This window comes from Myxine glutinosa, chromosome 9, assembly GCF_964187855.1.
Source record: "Myxine glutinosa chromosome 9, kmMyxGlut1.1, whole genome shotgun sequence".
NCBI classification, from domain to species: Eukaryota; Metazoa; Chordata; class Myxini; order Myxiniformes; family Myxinidae; genus Myxine; species Myxine glutinosa.
The window spans coordinates 136,628,651-136,644,506 of NC_136269.1; the positions used below are offsets into that span (position 1 = coordinate 136,628,651).

Genomic DNA, 15,856 nt, shown 5'->3' on the forward strand with positions numbered 1-15,856 from the left:
ACAACAACAGCGGCGGCGGCGCGGGGAGTGTGCGTCCTCACTCCGGCTTGGTTAGCCGCCATTGAACATGTGCTCCGACGGGGTTACCACGCAGGGGCTCGCTGTCAGCTCCTCGTCAAGGGCGGAGCCCGGTAACCCCCCTCACCCAATAGAAGCGGCGGACCGATTCCATCTGGGGCGGAGACAACGAGCCGAGGGCGTGTCACTCCCCGCTGAGCATGCGCAGGAAGAGGGAGGTGACGTCAGATGCGCCCTCAGCTTGGAGAGAGAATACGCCACCTCCGAACGCTACAATACCTCCCCGCATCTCTGGACCGGACCGTGTTTGATTCCGCCCCTGAGCCAAGGTGCACCTTGTGCTATCGACTGCCTGTCCTTCCTTGCCATCAATCCCTGTGTAAGTCAGTCTTGTCCCGTTTGTCTGTGGTCTGTCGGGGATAAGATAAGACTGTGTCTAAGTGCCCATCTTTTCTGTGCTTTACCTCTTACCGTGTAATCTACCCGTTTCTGCATCACCAATTATATCCTCCTCCGGAGGTCTTGAGAACTGTACCCCTTGTGTCGTTTCATTTAACCCAGCCGTTGTGTCCTTTCCATCATTGATTTAGCGTAGCGCGATTCGGCCAACGTTCGAGTGGAATCGGGCGGGATAGGGTTCTAATCGGGGAGTAACTGTTCGGATGCGGTAATACCAAACCGCTCGGTAAACTAACATCTAAAACCGCGTCTGTAACAATATATATATATATATATATATATATATATATATATATATATATACTATTGCGGGCAATGTATGATGTTCTTCCGTCACCAGTAAACTTGAGATTTTGGGGGTTGTTGCAGGAGGAGTGATGTTATTTGTGTGGAGGTTTGGGAATGGTGCAGCATGCACTGAGTGCATGCTCAGTAGCATTAGCTTCAGGAAGATACAAGTGGCGACATGATCAGGTGCTGGCGGTGGTGGTGCAGATGGTGCAACAAGAGGTGCTGAGATCGAGAGAGAGAGAGAAGAGTGGAGAAGGAGACTGATGGGGGAGAGGTGTGGTTTGTCAAAGAGGGCCAAGTGGTAAGAGGTGGAAAGAGGAGGAGGTGGAAAGCAAGAGGGCTGTCAGATGCTTGTGATTGGCAGGTGGTGGCAGACCTAAAGCCACAATTGGTATTCCCAGAGGAGATCTGTGTGACAAGGTTGCGGCCTGACATTGTCATTTGGTCAAGTGCAACAAGACAGGTCATCTTAGGGGAGTTGTCGGTACCTTGGGAAGAGAACATGGAGGAGGTGCACGAGAGGAAGAGAGGAAAGTACAGTGAGCTGGAGACAGAGTGCCGGGAGAAGGGTTGGCGAGTTTCGTGTCAGCCATTGAGGTGGGGTGTAGAGGGTATATTGGCAATTCCTTTTCTGCATTTCTTGCTAGGCTGGGAGTGTGTGGGACAGAAAGAAGGAGGATGTGTGACAAGGTGGCCCAGGTTGCCTTGAAAGGCTCATTTTGGATATGGAGGAAGTTTATGGAGGCACGTCGAACGGTGTAGGTTGGTTGTGTGTGTGTTTTTTTGTTTGTTTGTTTTTTGTTACCATTATTATTTCTTATTTTGTGTATATGAGTGAGTGGGTGAGGGTGTGTGTTTTTGCATGAATTAATTTTTGCATGAGTGTGTGTTTTTGTGTGTTGAGTGGTGTATGATGTAAGGGTAGGTGGTTGGTTGGTTGGTTGGTGTTGTGTGTGTATGGGTGTGTATGTGTGTGTATGAATGATCTGGTGTGTTTTGTTGGTGAGCGGTGAAGGGTATAAAGGTGGGTGTTTGAGTGTTCCACCATGTTTGTTTGGTTGCTGTGGACTCTGGATGTGGAGGTGTTGTTGTTGTTCGCACTGGCTGGGGGTGGGGGTATGTACGCATCCAGGTGCAGTTGCTGCATGTGGATGTGTATGTGTCCCTGCTGGCCCACCTTAGCTGACCGTATCGAGGTTGAAGGGCCGAAACGGGATGATGCTGAGGACCTCGACTGAGGACCCGGTCAGTGCGGCACACTCGTGACCAGGTGTGTTTTGAACTTATATATATACAGGGTGGCCCAGAAGTAATAGGGCAGTCAGAGAATCCATATTTAAGCAGAATTTTTTTTATTAGCAGATCATAATATATGTATGCAATGTATGTGCAGAACATAATATTTAGACACACAACAAAACAGAGGCTGTTACAAAAATTGTTCAAAGTGCTGCCCATTCTCATTGATGCATTTATCAACTCTTTTCACCACAGAGTAGCATACCTTCCAACATAAATCCACAGTCATTTGTGCACAAGTATCAACACTTTTCTGTTTAAGTTGCTCAATTGTCTGGGATGGCTGAGTGTAAACCGCATTCTTTCGAGTGCCCCCAGAGGAACAAATCCGGTGGAGTAAGATCTGGTGATCGGGCAGGCACTCGACTTGTCCACGGCGACCAATCCACCGCTGAAGGAAATGTTCATCCAACCAATTGTGCGCAACGATAATGTAAAGGACTGGCGCCCCATCATGCTGGAACCACATTTTGTCAATATTCGGCCAGTTAGCTACAGCTGTAAGAAATTCGTTGTTCAGCATGGCCACATAACTCTCATCTGTCACTGTTTGGTTAAAAAAAAGAATGGGCCCACGAGACCAACAGCACAAATCCCAACCTAAACGGTGACACCTGGGGTGTTGACATCCTTTTCAATTTCAACGTGTGGATTTTCACTTGCCCAATAAACAGTGTTGTGCCGGTTGACATGGCCATTCAACTTAAAAATTGCTTCATCACTCCAAAATATTTTTTCAGGAAAAGTGTCATCCTCTACACATTTTTGTCTAAAAAATTTGTAAAACCCTACTGGATCTGGATCATCTTCAGTCAGCCTGGAGCAAATGAGGATGATGTGGTTTCAAGTTGAGGTCGTGAAGCATCCTCTGAATGGATGTTCTTGAAATGCCAATTTCTTGTTTAGCTCACCTGATGGACTTTTTTGGCCTTTGGCTAAAAGCAGCTTCAACATACTGTGTGCTTTCTTTGGTGCAGATGGACCTTGGTCTTCCAGGTCTTACCAAGTCTTTAACTGAACAAGTGGTTTCAAAGCGCTTGATAAGTTTGGCCACTGTTTCTCGTTTTATTAACTGGTGAAAGTGCTCTTCAAAAATGCGGCACATCTCACTCTTATTCTCCGTTTTGTAAAATGTCTTCACAATAAAGACACACTGTTCACCTGTGTGACGTTGGCAATTACGGTCCTCCATGGTTCAAATCTTCCACTTTTGGGAATTCTGAAATTAAAAGAATTATCAATTAATAACATCAAACAAAAATCCATGAATAATCGAAATAATAATAATAAATTATAAAATAATAATGAAATTGTAGTGACTATTGTTCCGGCAACTGCCCTATTACTTCTGGGCCACCCTGTATATATATATATATATACACATGGTAATACTTCTCGAAACAATATAAATATATATATAATAGTACACAAAAGAAACACACAAACAACAAACAACCGCTTTTTCCTGCAATTATGTAAAAATTGGCATTCCCGTCAGCAAATCGACAGGTCTTGTACGCGGATCGTCACTACAAGTCAAACTCATTGAACCACGTACTTAACTTTTGCAGGCACTGTCATGGAGCAAGACCGGAGGATGGAACGGGACGTGAGGGCTGGACACTGGCACTGCCAACCTCAATTATTTTCAACAAGCCACTTGTGTTGCCCATCTTGATGGCGTCGCGACAAGCGGAAACCACCCTGGTCTTGTATTTTCCAACTGCAGGGAACACGAGAAAAACCGTCGTCATCTCTATAGGAACCTGTAGTAGTCACTGCAAGTGTGTCAAGAGCTTCAGATCAGAAATTTGATCCCCTGCCTGGTGTCCCCTCCAATTGTAATTCCGTTCAAAATGTTATTGCACCTCGTGTAATAGTTAAACACAGGTACGCTATGTGACTGGGGTTGCATCTCAGCTTTTGGTGAAGGAAAACTTGTAAAAATCAATGGGGTACTAACAAAAGAGAAGTGCAAGCAGATACTGCAGCACCATACAGATCCGAGTGGAAATCGTTTAATCGGAAGAGGATTCATTTCCCAACAAGATAGTGATCCAATTTGACTCCAGGTTTGACTATTGAGGTGTTATATGAAATTCTCCTTTATGATATAATTTGTTCTGCCTTGCTGCTAAAAATGGCATCATCTGGGAGGGCTTGGTACCCATAAAGCTTCTCAGCTTTTCATTTCACTGGGTAAACCACCCCTGTAAAGGAAGGGGCTCGATGCTCTCGACACTTTCATCCTGCTCAGTGATTTGGATTTCTATGTTCAAATCACAGTTGCCACACACCACAGTTGCCACACACCACAGTATAGTAATAGCAGGGTCTGACATAGTGTGCCGGTGTAACTCACTCACCGCGCAGCCTGCCGGCCTTCTGGATGATCTTGTTGATTATTTTCAGGTTGGACAGCAGCTCCATGTGGTTCGCACAGCGAATGTTGTGGCTGTTCAAGAGATCTCGGTTGAGGTTCTGAAGCTCTGTGTACCTCTGCTTCATGTTCTTCCTGAACAACGTATCGGTTACATCACCATTCCCAAACTAACCGTGCACTGGCACCGGGAGATGCACGGGCAACATGAATGAGGCAAACAAACTCAGTAACTTCAGAGCAACAGTACTACACTGTGTAAAAGTTTGGGTTATTTTCATGTTTGTGTTGTTATTCCTCATTAAACTTTTTAAATTTTTTTTTAATATACACAAAGAATTAAGTTAAGCACCCCTACACAACGAATTAAGGTAAGCACCCCCTAATATATATTCTTTGTGTATATGTATACATTGGCATATATTCTAAGGTATGTGAGATCAAATAATGATTGGTATGACATTAGCAATTATCCATTGATGAAATTGAGTGATCAAAGTGAAAAAAAGTGATTGGTTGAGTCAGTGATCCGATCACGTGGGTCCTACACACGTTATTGACGCAAAGATCGCTAGAGGTCTTCTCAGAACAATGACTGTACGTTAGAAAACATAAACGTCATCCACACTGTCCGTGATGGACCTATAGCTCCATACTTAAATTGAGGTGAAAATATGCCTAAAATTCCCAAAAAATTTCACCTTAAATTATTCAGAATAAAATATTGAAAACGGCATGATTGTTATGTTTTTATGTGACCATAATATCACTTCTCCAGAAAATATAGCAATATCATGGGTATATTACACTGTTTTGACGACAACAAACTTGTAATGTGCGAGGTTGTAAAAAAACGGGGGGGGGGGGGGTGCTTAACTTAATTCTTTGTGTATATATACAAGATCGAGGCTCGTGTAACAGCTAGCATTAATCACAAAAAAAAACGGACACATAAAACATATAATAAGGGGAGCGGGAGACAAGATGGGGAGAGAGAGGGAAGCACACAAGCACAACATTTGAGAGCAGGGACATCGGGGGATCTGTGGGAGGGAGAGGGCTTGGGGGGAGGAGGCGTGGGAAGGGAGGGGGGGAGAAGTATAAAACAAATGGACACTGCAAGGACTTCCAGGAAAGAAGTCGGTATTTCAAAAAAGTGGATCTGGGGTGAATTAACGGGGGTAGAAAAGATCAAGGTTTTGGATGTGGGAAGATAAGAGATGGTGGTTAGAAACATTTGTGGGAAGTTAGAAGTGTCCAATATAGGTAGTTTATCATTCAAATATCTGTGAAAGTCAAATTAATAGTAAAATTACCTTTAAGTGCTGTATATAAAATAAATTAGGACAATGATTTTTTATTTTCTTTTTCCAAACATTATTGCCTCCGCCACCGAAGATGGACGGACGTTATGTTTTTACCTCTGTCTTTCTTTGCTTGTCTTTCTCTGTGAACAGTATATCTCAAAGTTGTGGATGGATTCGGCCAAAATTTGGTGGAAAGGTTGGGTGTGTGACCAGGACAAATTGATTAGATTTTGGTGAAGATCCGGTCCCAGAATTTTTTAAGTGATTCTTCACCTTTGAGTTGGGCTAAAACTGATATGTAGCACAATATCTCAAAAAGTTATGATTTGGATGAAACTTGGTGGACAGGCTGGGTACGTGTGAGTAGGACAAATATTCAATTTGGGTGAAGATCTGGATACAAGAATGTTTATGCCTCCGTTGACGAAGTCGCCATAGGCATTATGTTTTCAGGTTGTCCGTCCGTCCGTCTGTCCGTCTGTGATGGGTTTTTGTTACCGCGATAACTTCAGAACGGCTGAAGGGATCTTAGTCAAACGTGAACCAGTGATGGGATTCCGACCAAATTTGGTACACTTATGTAGAATGATGTAAAGATGAACCGATTAGATTTTGGGGTCAAGAGGTCAAAGGTCAAAGTCTGTAAAATGTCTATAACCTGAGAACGGCTGAAGTGATCTAATTCAAACTTGGTACAGATATGTATAATGATGTAAAGGTTAACTGATTAAATTTTGGGGTCCTGAGGTCAAAGGTCAGAGGTCATGTCAGGTAAAAATGTGATCACTTGAGTACAGCTGAATGGATTTAAAGCAAACTTGGTACAAGTATTATAATGATGTAATAATGTGGGCGGAGGCATATCGGTCGACGTTGTGACGTAGAAGTGTGTCGTACTAGTTTTTATTTTAAAGCTATTCTTCTCCTTTGATAGATGGGGCCAAAAACGATATATACTCGCAGCATGATATTTCAAAAAGTTGTGGATTAGTTGTGACAAAACTTGACCCCAAAGACCAAAAAGTCCCCGAAGACCCAAAATACCATGAAGACCCTTAACGACCCCACAGACCCAAACAATCCAAAACACCAAAAAGACCCAAAATACCCTTGAAGACCCTGAGGACCCAGTGGACCCCAAACACCCAAATTATCCCTAAGATCCAAAATACCCCAAAGAGACTTAAATACCCCCAACAACCCAAAGGACTGAAAACACCTGAGGACCCCAAATATCCAGAGGACCCAAAATACTCAAATGACCCAAAAGACCCCAAGGAACCAGAAGACACAAAAGACCCTGAAGACACAAAAGAACCTGAGGACTCAAAATATCCTGAGCACCCAAATGACCCTGAGGACTATGAATACCCAAAAGATGAGTAATTATGTCTCTTACATTGGAATTGTAGACGGTGCCAAACAGAGCCTTAAAGGTCGGTGTACAGAAGCCTTTTTTAAAATCACAATAAATATAAGGCGCAGGGAGGTGAAATTCGCTGCACATGATGTGCAACGTACACAGAGTAAACCAAGGGTTCATTTATGTCTGTAGAATGTCTCATAAATAAAGAAGATATAAGCACACCTGACACTAGGCCCAGGTCTCAGAATTTGGCACGCTTATGCGGCTGCACCGTCAAATAAAATGTTCCAACCCGTCATTTTTGACGGGCTTTATACTAGTTTAGAATAAAGCGTGATGGACACAGAAGGAGCACACAAAATATACATAGTAATAATTGCCAAAACAAAAGAAAAATACATCATAGTATTTTTGCGTGAGCATGAGCACACAAACAACAACCACTTTTTTCCACATTTATGCTAAAATTGGTATTATAAATTTGGTAATTATGCTATTCTACAAGCATATACCATGTATTCAAAAAAAAAACCCACAATAAAAGTTGCAAATAAGTGAATATGTTAAATTCGTTTTCATCAGCTTGTTTCCTTGCTTGAATGTCTGAGTGGTTTCAGAATGGCACCAATGAAGCAACTTTCAACAGAACAGTGTGTGAAGATCCAAATCTTCTTCATTGGTGTGAGACGTACTTTTCAACGCCTCAAATAAACTGTCTCGGTGCAAGACAAGAAAAGGCCAGGAAGACCCCCAGAAGAACATCCTCAAAGCAAGACAAGCACACAAAGTTGCTCAGCTTGCAGGATAGAAGAAAATGAAATCAGCAGCTGATGAATGAAATGTGAGCAGGCCTCCTGAACATTAGCATCTCGTCCAGCACTGTGCACAGAAGGCTGATTGCAGCAGGTCTCCATGGCAGAGTTGCAGCAAAGGAATCCCTGCTGAGACCACAGAATAAGGAGAAGAGAATGAAATTTGAAAGGTAACACCAAGAATGGGCGACTGAACATTGGAATCGGGTACTCCAGTTTGATGAATCGAAGTTTGAACTTCTTGGATCTAAGATGCCAGTTCATACGCCGAAGACCCGGAGAACCTAGGACACGCAATGTTTGCAGCATACTGTTAAACACAGGTGCGCTATGTGACTGTCTGGCATGATATCTCAGCTTTTGGTGAAGGAAAACTTGTTAAAATCAATGGGATGCTAACCAAAGAGAAGTACAAGCAGATACTGCAGCACCACCCAGATCCTAGAGGAAATCGTTTAATCGGAAGGGGATTCATTTTCCAACAAGACAATGATCCAAAACACTTCCGATCATATAGTCAAACAGTATTTTTAGAACAAGGTTACAGCTGGTGTGGTCTGAGTGTTCGAATATGGCCATCCCAGAGTCCAGCCATGAATCCCATTGAGGCCATATGGGATGACCTGGAAACAGAAGAACAAGAGGAACCCAACTAACCTTGCATAATTGTGGAATGTACATCAGGATATTTGGCACAATATTCCTGTAGGAGTTTCAGTCGTATCCAGGAAGCATGGGTACAGGAGTGATGGCACTCAAGAAGACAAAGAGCGGACACACAAAGTATTGACCGATACCTGAAAATGACATTCTTCTTCTTGTTTACTCAAGCAGATTTATAATCTTTTATGCACATTTATAATCGTGTTAATTTACAATAATAAACACATGATTCATCACTGCTAATTTCATGAAATTACACGAAGGCATGAACGCATCCAAGGAAATTAAGTGCAAAGGGAAAGATCCTGGTATTGCAGCATCAACTGAATGGATAACAAGGAACCTTTGTGAAAATGGCTGAAACGTGAAATGAACCCCCCGACTGAGCATGCGAGCAAACAAGTCACATGTTCTGTTATCAAACAAGTCACAAAAAACATCCCAAAAAAACAAAAATCACCCAACAAGGAAGGAATGACACCACAATCCCTTTACGGAAATCATGTGTTGAAGGAGAAATCATGTGTTGAAGTGCTTCTTTTCGTGCATCGATATAATAGTACACTTGCTCGTCCGTCCCTCTGTATATCACATTCTGCTGAACCCGCCTGACCACCTACAATTTCAACCTGATGAAAAATTATACGGCCGCCATTTTGGTGCTTACTGTTATGTGAAGCCAAAGACATCTTCGGAGCTGCCATGTTCAAAATCGCCATGCCTTCCCTACAAGTTTTCCCTTCAGTGTAAAACAACCAAAACGACAGTTTTGGATTTTGAGCTGATAGGCATCATGGGCCTTGCAAAGATAGACCTCAGCGATTGAGGCAGCAAGTGGTCTGTTGTTGCCTGTTGTCTATACACCACCCAAATAACTATGTGGCCGATCACCACTCTGACCTTGACCACGCCACCCTGACAAATCCGGGCAGCAGGGAATAATGGGGAAGTTTTGGCCCCTGACTTACGTTTGGGGGTACAACCACCACAAATAGGCATCGCCAATAGTTGTACATATCGCAGGTAAAAACTAGAACGACACTCAGTAGAGAGCATACCTCCGCCTGGTTTGCCATATCACTCAATGGTGAAGAATCATTTTTAAAATTCTACCAGCTGGATCCGGATCCGGATCTTCACCAAAATGGAATCGATTCTTCCTCGTTACACACACAACCTGTCCAACAAGCTTCGTCCAAATCCATCCATAACTTTGAGATATCCTGCTATGTATCGTTTTTGACCCGACAGTCGTGGCCAAAAATATTGGCACCCTTGCACTTTTTTCAAATAATGCACCATTTCTTCCATAAAATTGTTAAATAGAAAAATATTTCGGTATCCACATTTGTATTTCTTTGCTTTGCAGTGGAACAAAACAAAAAAAGCTGAAAAAATTACGAAATCTTAGCTTATTCCACACAGAAATCCTAAAATGGCCCAGACAATATTATTGACACGTTTTAGAAGTTGTTAGAAATAATTAGATTTCAAGCAGGTGATTCTCCTTCACTTTGGAATTGAACTCACCTATGGTGAGTTGCAGGCGCCGGCAATATAAAAATCACTCATTCAGCCAGTTGAAGAGAGAAAAGGAGTCATTCTGTTTGGTGTCCCTGTGTGTACCACAATGAGCATGGAGAAAATAAAGAAAACCAGAGGTTTGTCTGAGGACGTCAGACACAAGATTGTAGCCAAGCATGGACAATCTCAAGGCTACAAATCCATCTCCAGAGACTTTGATGTTCCTGTGTCCACCACACGCAATGTTTTCAGGAAGTTTAAGGCCCATGGCACTGTAGCCAACTTCCCTGGACGTGGCAGCAAGAGACAACTTGATTGAAGATTGCAGCAAGAGACAACTTGATTGAAGATTGCAGCAAAGGATTGTTCGAATGGTGGAGAAAGCACCTCGATCAACTGCCAAACAGATTCAAGCTGACCTTCAGACACAAGATACGACAGTTTCAACTCGCATTAACCGTCACCAACTCTATGAAAGGGGGTTCTATGGTAGGAGACCCAGGAGGACCCCACTGCTGAGAGAGACACATAGGAAAACCCGACTGGAGTTTTCCAAAACACACCAAACAAGCCAAACTCCTTCTGGGAGAATATCCTGTGGACAGATGAGACCAAATTACATTTTTTGGTAAAGCACATCATCTCTATGTTTACAGAAAACAAAATGAAGCCTTCAAAGAAAAGAACCCCTTCCCTGCAGTCAAACATGGAGAAGGTTCAATGATGTTTTGGGGTTGCTGTGCTGCCTCCAGCACTGGGTACCTTGAATGTGTGCATGGCATCATGAAATCAGGAGATTAACAAGGCATTTTGGAGCGCAATGTTCAACTCAGTGTCAGAAAGCTGGGTCTCCGTCGAAGGTCATGGGTCTTGCAGCAGGATGACCCCAAAGACACTTCAAAAAACACCCAGTAATGGTTCAAGACAAAACGCTGAAACACCCAGGAATGGTTCAAGACAAAACGCTGGATGTTCTGAAGTGGTCAGCAATGAGTCCAGATCGAAATCCCATTGAACACCTGTGGGTGTTCTGAAAACAGCAGTTGGGAGAAGGCACCCTTCAAATCTGGGAGAGCTGGAGCAGTTTGCACGAGAAGAGTGGGCGAAACTGCCAGTAGAGAGGTGGAGGAAGCTCATTCATGGCTATAGGAAGTGCTTGACTGCAGTTATTTTGTCCAAAGTCTGTGCTACCAAATATTAAGTCTGGGGTGTCAATAATTTTGTCAATGCAATTTCTTTTTATTTTCTGATTTAAAAGGATATATTAAGTTCTGAATCAAAAACAAAGGTTCTGTAATATTAACAGTGAAATAAAGAATTGTGGAGACAAATACTTTTGTCAACTTCAACTTATTTTGAGAGAAAATTGTGAGTTATTTGAAAAAAGTGCAAGGATGCCAATATTTTTGGCCACGACTGTAAGTGCATTCTCAAGTTGGGGTAGATATATATGTATACACAGTTTCTATAAAGTACATTCTCAAGTTGGGGTAGATATATATGCATATACAGTTTCTATAAGGGCATTCTCAAGTTGGGGTAGATATATACGTATACACAGTTCCTATAAGTACATTCTCAAGTTGGGGTAGATATACTGTATACGTATACACAGTTCCTATAAGTACATTCTCAAGTTGGGGTAGATATATATGTTTATAGAGTTTCTATAAGTACATTCTCAAGTTGGGGTAGATATATACGTATATACAGTTTCTATAAGTGCATTCTCAAGTTGGGGCAGATATATACGAATATACAGTTTCTATAAGTACATTCTCAAGTTGGGGTAGATATATACGTATATACTGTAACGAATTTGAGCGAGTGTAACGAATGTGAGAAAGTGTAACGAATGTGAGAATTATGGTTTTGTTGTGTGTAAATGTCACCCTCCGTAAGTAAAGAAAGGTCGAAGGTCGTCCTCTTAGTTAACTCCATAAACATACACGCAGGGCACCATATATCCTTTTAAATAGTTATTCCCTTATTCTATGTAGTTTAAGGCTGTGTTTCCCAATAGTCGACTCTCCATTGCACCGAATTAAATAAGATTAGGTCCCATCTTCAAAGTGCCAGGTTTGGATGGTTTTCGCCGCAAATGGACTCCATTGAGCGCGCGGTCGGTTGGGAGAAGAAAGGCGTGTCTCCGCACCTCGTCATAGAAAGGAGGAGTGAGTCGGCCCCGCTCAACCAACCCAGCACGAAGGGGTTTGGCTTGAGCGGGCGGAGAGAGAACGATCTGGGAGGTTCGCGAAGGTTCAAGGGTCGGGCTTATATAACCCGTGGGAGACGCCCCCACCTCAGATGAGCGACGGAGATGAGATAAGTCCAAGCAGATGAGTCCAAGCAGATGAGCTACGGAGATGAGATACGTGCCACGCTGCAGATGAGCTACGGAACTGAGATACGTGCCGCGCTGCAGATGAGTCCAAGCAGATGAGATACGTGCCGCGCTGCAGAGGAGATACGGACCGAGGCAACGCAAGGAGCGCGCGACGCAGCAGTGCGGAAAAAGGAACTTCGCCCGCGCAGATAGGAACCGCGGGAGTTCGCACGACCACGGCTCGGCTTTTTGACGGCGGTGCCTTCCGGCCCGACCGTGCCCAGTCCCCGCTGGACCTTCCTTGCCTCTCAAAGCCATCCATCTCCAAGCCATTCATTCCTGCCTGCATTTCCCGTGTAAGTGTGATCGTTCGTCTGTCTTTCACGTTGTCCTGGGGGTATTAATTAAGCTTGTATAGTTAAGCTAATAATTGCAGTGTCTCCTTCCATTCTTTCTGTCGTTATTTTCTTATCCTTCTTTCTCCTTGGTTATTTTTATGATTTGTAAATAATAGTAATAAATTATATTTGTTCTTCCTACCTTCGTCTTCTTCTTCACATTCGGTCGCTTTAGTGATTTCCCCCATTGAGGGCCCGTGGCGCGATTCGGCCGACGAAGATTAATCGGGTCAGTCTTGGTAACCGGCTCACGGTGCAGTTCGCTTCGCTCGGCGCAACTAGTCCATTACGCTGCGACCGTGGGCGGGGGAGTATTTCCTTGCGTACCGGTAGGTGCTGGTATTTAGGTCATAGGACGGTTGGGCCTAATACCCTACCCAGCGCTGACCGGGTGTGACGTCATACCCCCGGGACCACGTCGGTCAGTCATAAGCGAGGGGATTAATCCCCCCTTGGTAAGTGGGGAAGGCCGACGTTGGATTCCGTAACAATTGGTGTCAGGAGCGAGGTTCGAACCCGAAGCGCGCTTAACGCGCTCAAAATTACGAGAAGCCCAAAATTTAATTTAATTTTAAAATCTCAAATTTAAAACTCGCGCCATGGACAATCATGGCGACGGGATGCTGGTTGGGGAGTTAGAAGGGGGGGTAGAATCGACCCAGGACCTCAGGGAAATGTATATGGGGGAAATGGAAGAGAAGAGCAATGGCAATGTGGTTGAGGGGGGATCAGGCGCACAAAATGGCGCCCTCGTGCACGTGGTTGTAGGGACACAAAATGGCGCTTCACACGTGGTTGTAGGGACACAAAATGGCGCTTCGCACGTGGTCGCGGCAGCCGAGCCCGAGATGCCGGAGTACATGAGGGTATTTATGATGCAAATAATGGCCAAATTGGACACCCAAAAAGAAGAGACAAGGGCTCAGGGTGAGCAATTAGAAAATCGAATGGGGCAGCACATGGGAAACCAAATCGGAGGATTGGAAAACAGAATGGGGGAGCGATTAGAAAATCAAATCGAGGGGCTCGGAAGCAAATTGGAGGGACTCGGAGGCAAATTGGAGGGACTCGGAGGCAAATTGGAGGGACTCGGAGGCAAATTGGAGGGACTCGGAGGCAAATTGGAGGGACTCGGAGGCAAATTTGAGGGACTCGGAAGCAAATTTGAGGGATTCGGAAGCGGATTAGGGGACAAACTGGGGGGCATGGTTGGCCAAGCCAAATAAATTAATGAGGGGTTGGAGAGGGACAGAGACCGCAGGTGGGGCGAGCAGGTCCCACGGGTGCACGAGGAGGTAAAGCGGGTCGAGGAGCACTGGTTGGGCGAAGTGGAGAAAAGCACGGGTAAAATGACGGGTATAGAGATCGCGACCCGGGGTATGGGGCAGTCGGCGACCGCTGAGGTAGGAGAGAAAATTTTATTAAAGCCAGCGGTCGTCGAGGTGAATAAAGAAAGAGCAATAGTTGTGGTTGAAATTGAAAAGACGACGGAGGTAGCCCGGGAATTGAAGGGAGAGATGGATATTGCTCAAAGTCTGAATGCACATCCTGATGCCGTACTTGCTAATCCTTATAAAGATTTGCAGGTGCGCGTGGAGAAGAGGATCCCAAAGGTGAGACGGGCTGTATATGGTGCTAAGAGGTTTTTCGGCAGAGTGTTCGGCGCGAAGAGAATTGTCGCGCGCTTGGGATCGAGGAAGCACCCGGGCGTTCGTGGAAGGTCCTTTGTGTGCTGTGTTAAAGCGAATGGCACGCGTGTGAGGAAAAAGTGTGCGTCAAAGAGTGAGCGTGTTATAAAGTGTGGGAGTGATACCGAGTGCGAGCGAGAATGCACGTCGGGGTGTATGGAGTGTGACAAAGGGAGTGAGAGCGATACGGAGTGTACGTGCGAGGGTGAATGTGACACGGAGAGTAAGGTGGTGGTGGAACGTGTGCGAGGAAGCACACCTGAGTTGGTTGTGGCGCGGGTGTGGGAGAGCCCATCGGAGCGCGTTAGTGGGTGGATGCAAGAGTGCACGCCCATGGTGAGTGGTACGGAGTACGTACCGAGTGAGGAGAGTGCGTAAGATGGTGCGCGAGGTGTGTTAACGAAGTGTGCGAACGGCGAGTGTGTGCGAGAGGTGTGGTGTGTAACAGGGAGTGCGTTGGTGAGATGGACGGAGTGTGTGGAATGTACGGGCGGCGTTGGAACGCCGGGCTTGGTGAGTGTGGAAAGGGTCGCGTGTGCGTGTGGGCATGCGAGTAAGGCATCGACGTTGAACGGGGTAGCGTTTAGGGTGACGGATAGCCGACGCGGGCGCTCGGTGCGCGGTGCGCTTTGTTGGATGCTAGGCCCCGCACGGTCGAGTCCGGGCCTTGTCGGGCGAGGCGACCGGTCCGGTTCAGGGGCGGGTAAGAGGAAGCGGAACGGTGCCCCCTCGTGGGGATGGGGTTCCGACCGGGCAAGATCGGGCCGGAGACCGCAAGGTTCCGAGCCGCGATGATGCGTGGAACCTCAGCCTGAGCATGCCTCCTCCCCAGAATCGTGAATGCCGGACGGATTCAACCTGCAGGCGACCAAACCACCCGAATTCATTGCTCAGCTGTGCGAAGCCGAGTTTTAATGATGTCATGACGCACCGAGGCTCAGATATAGCGGATGTGTGATGATGATAGTGTTTTGGACCCGAAATCGAAAAGCAAAATTTGATGATTGGCAAAGGATTGGCAGATTGATGATTGGTAGAATGATTGGTAGTGATTGGCAAATTTTTGATTGGTTGCATTTGGATGGGCCAAATTGGTAGTGGAAGATGCCCGATGTGGTGGGATGGCAAATCTGCCATCCCTCACAACGGGGGCAAAGGAGCACTAGTTATGGGGTTGGCAGTGAAAACTAGCCCGGGAGGGTTAGGATATAGTGTGTAGGGACCTAGAGATTGAGCACAGGTAACGGTAAGGTTAGGTAGTGACAATGATACCTGTAGTGGGGACGCAGGTAGATTAGTTTGGATTATAATGACGAGGGAGCGCA

General features: G+C 45.1%; 1 protein-coding gene across 3 annotated transcripts in view; it reads right to left on the minus strand.

The window, feature by feature from the left end:
* Positions 1 to 2,099: 2,099 nt before the first annotated feature.
* The window catches only part of BBS2 (Bardet-Biedl syndrome 2), a 147,735-nt gene continuing 133,978 nt past the window's right edge, over positions 2,100 to 15,856 (minus strand). For all 3 annotated transcript variants that reach the window (XM_068101815.2, XM_068101816.2, XM_068101814.2), the window contains 3 exons: positions 4,434 to 4,582; positions 3,626 to 3,790; positions 2,100 to 3,286 (listed from right to left, as the gene is read on the minus strand). In XM_068101815.2, the coding sequence (XP_067957916.2) occupies positions 3,645 to 3,790; positions 4,434 to 4,582 (295 nt within the window). In that variant the 3' untranslated portion in view covers positions 2,100 to 3,286; positions 3,626 to 3,644. The remainder of the gene's footprint in view (positions 3,287 to 3,625; positions 3,791 to 4,433; positions 4,583 to 15,856) is intronic.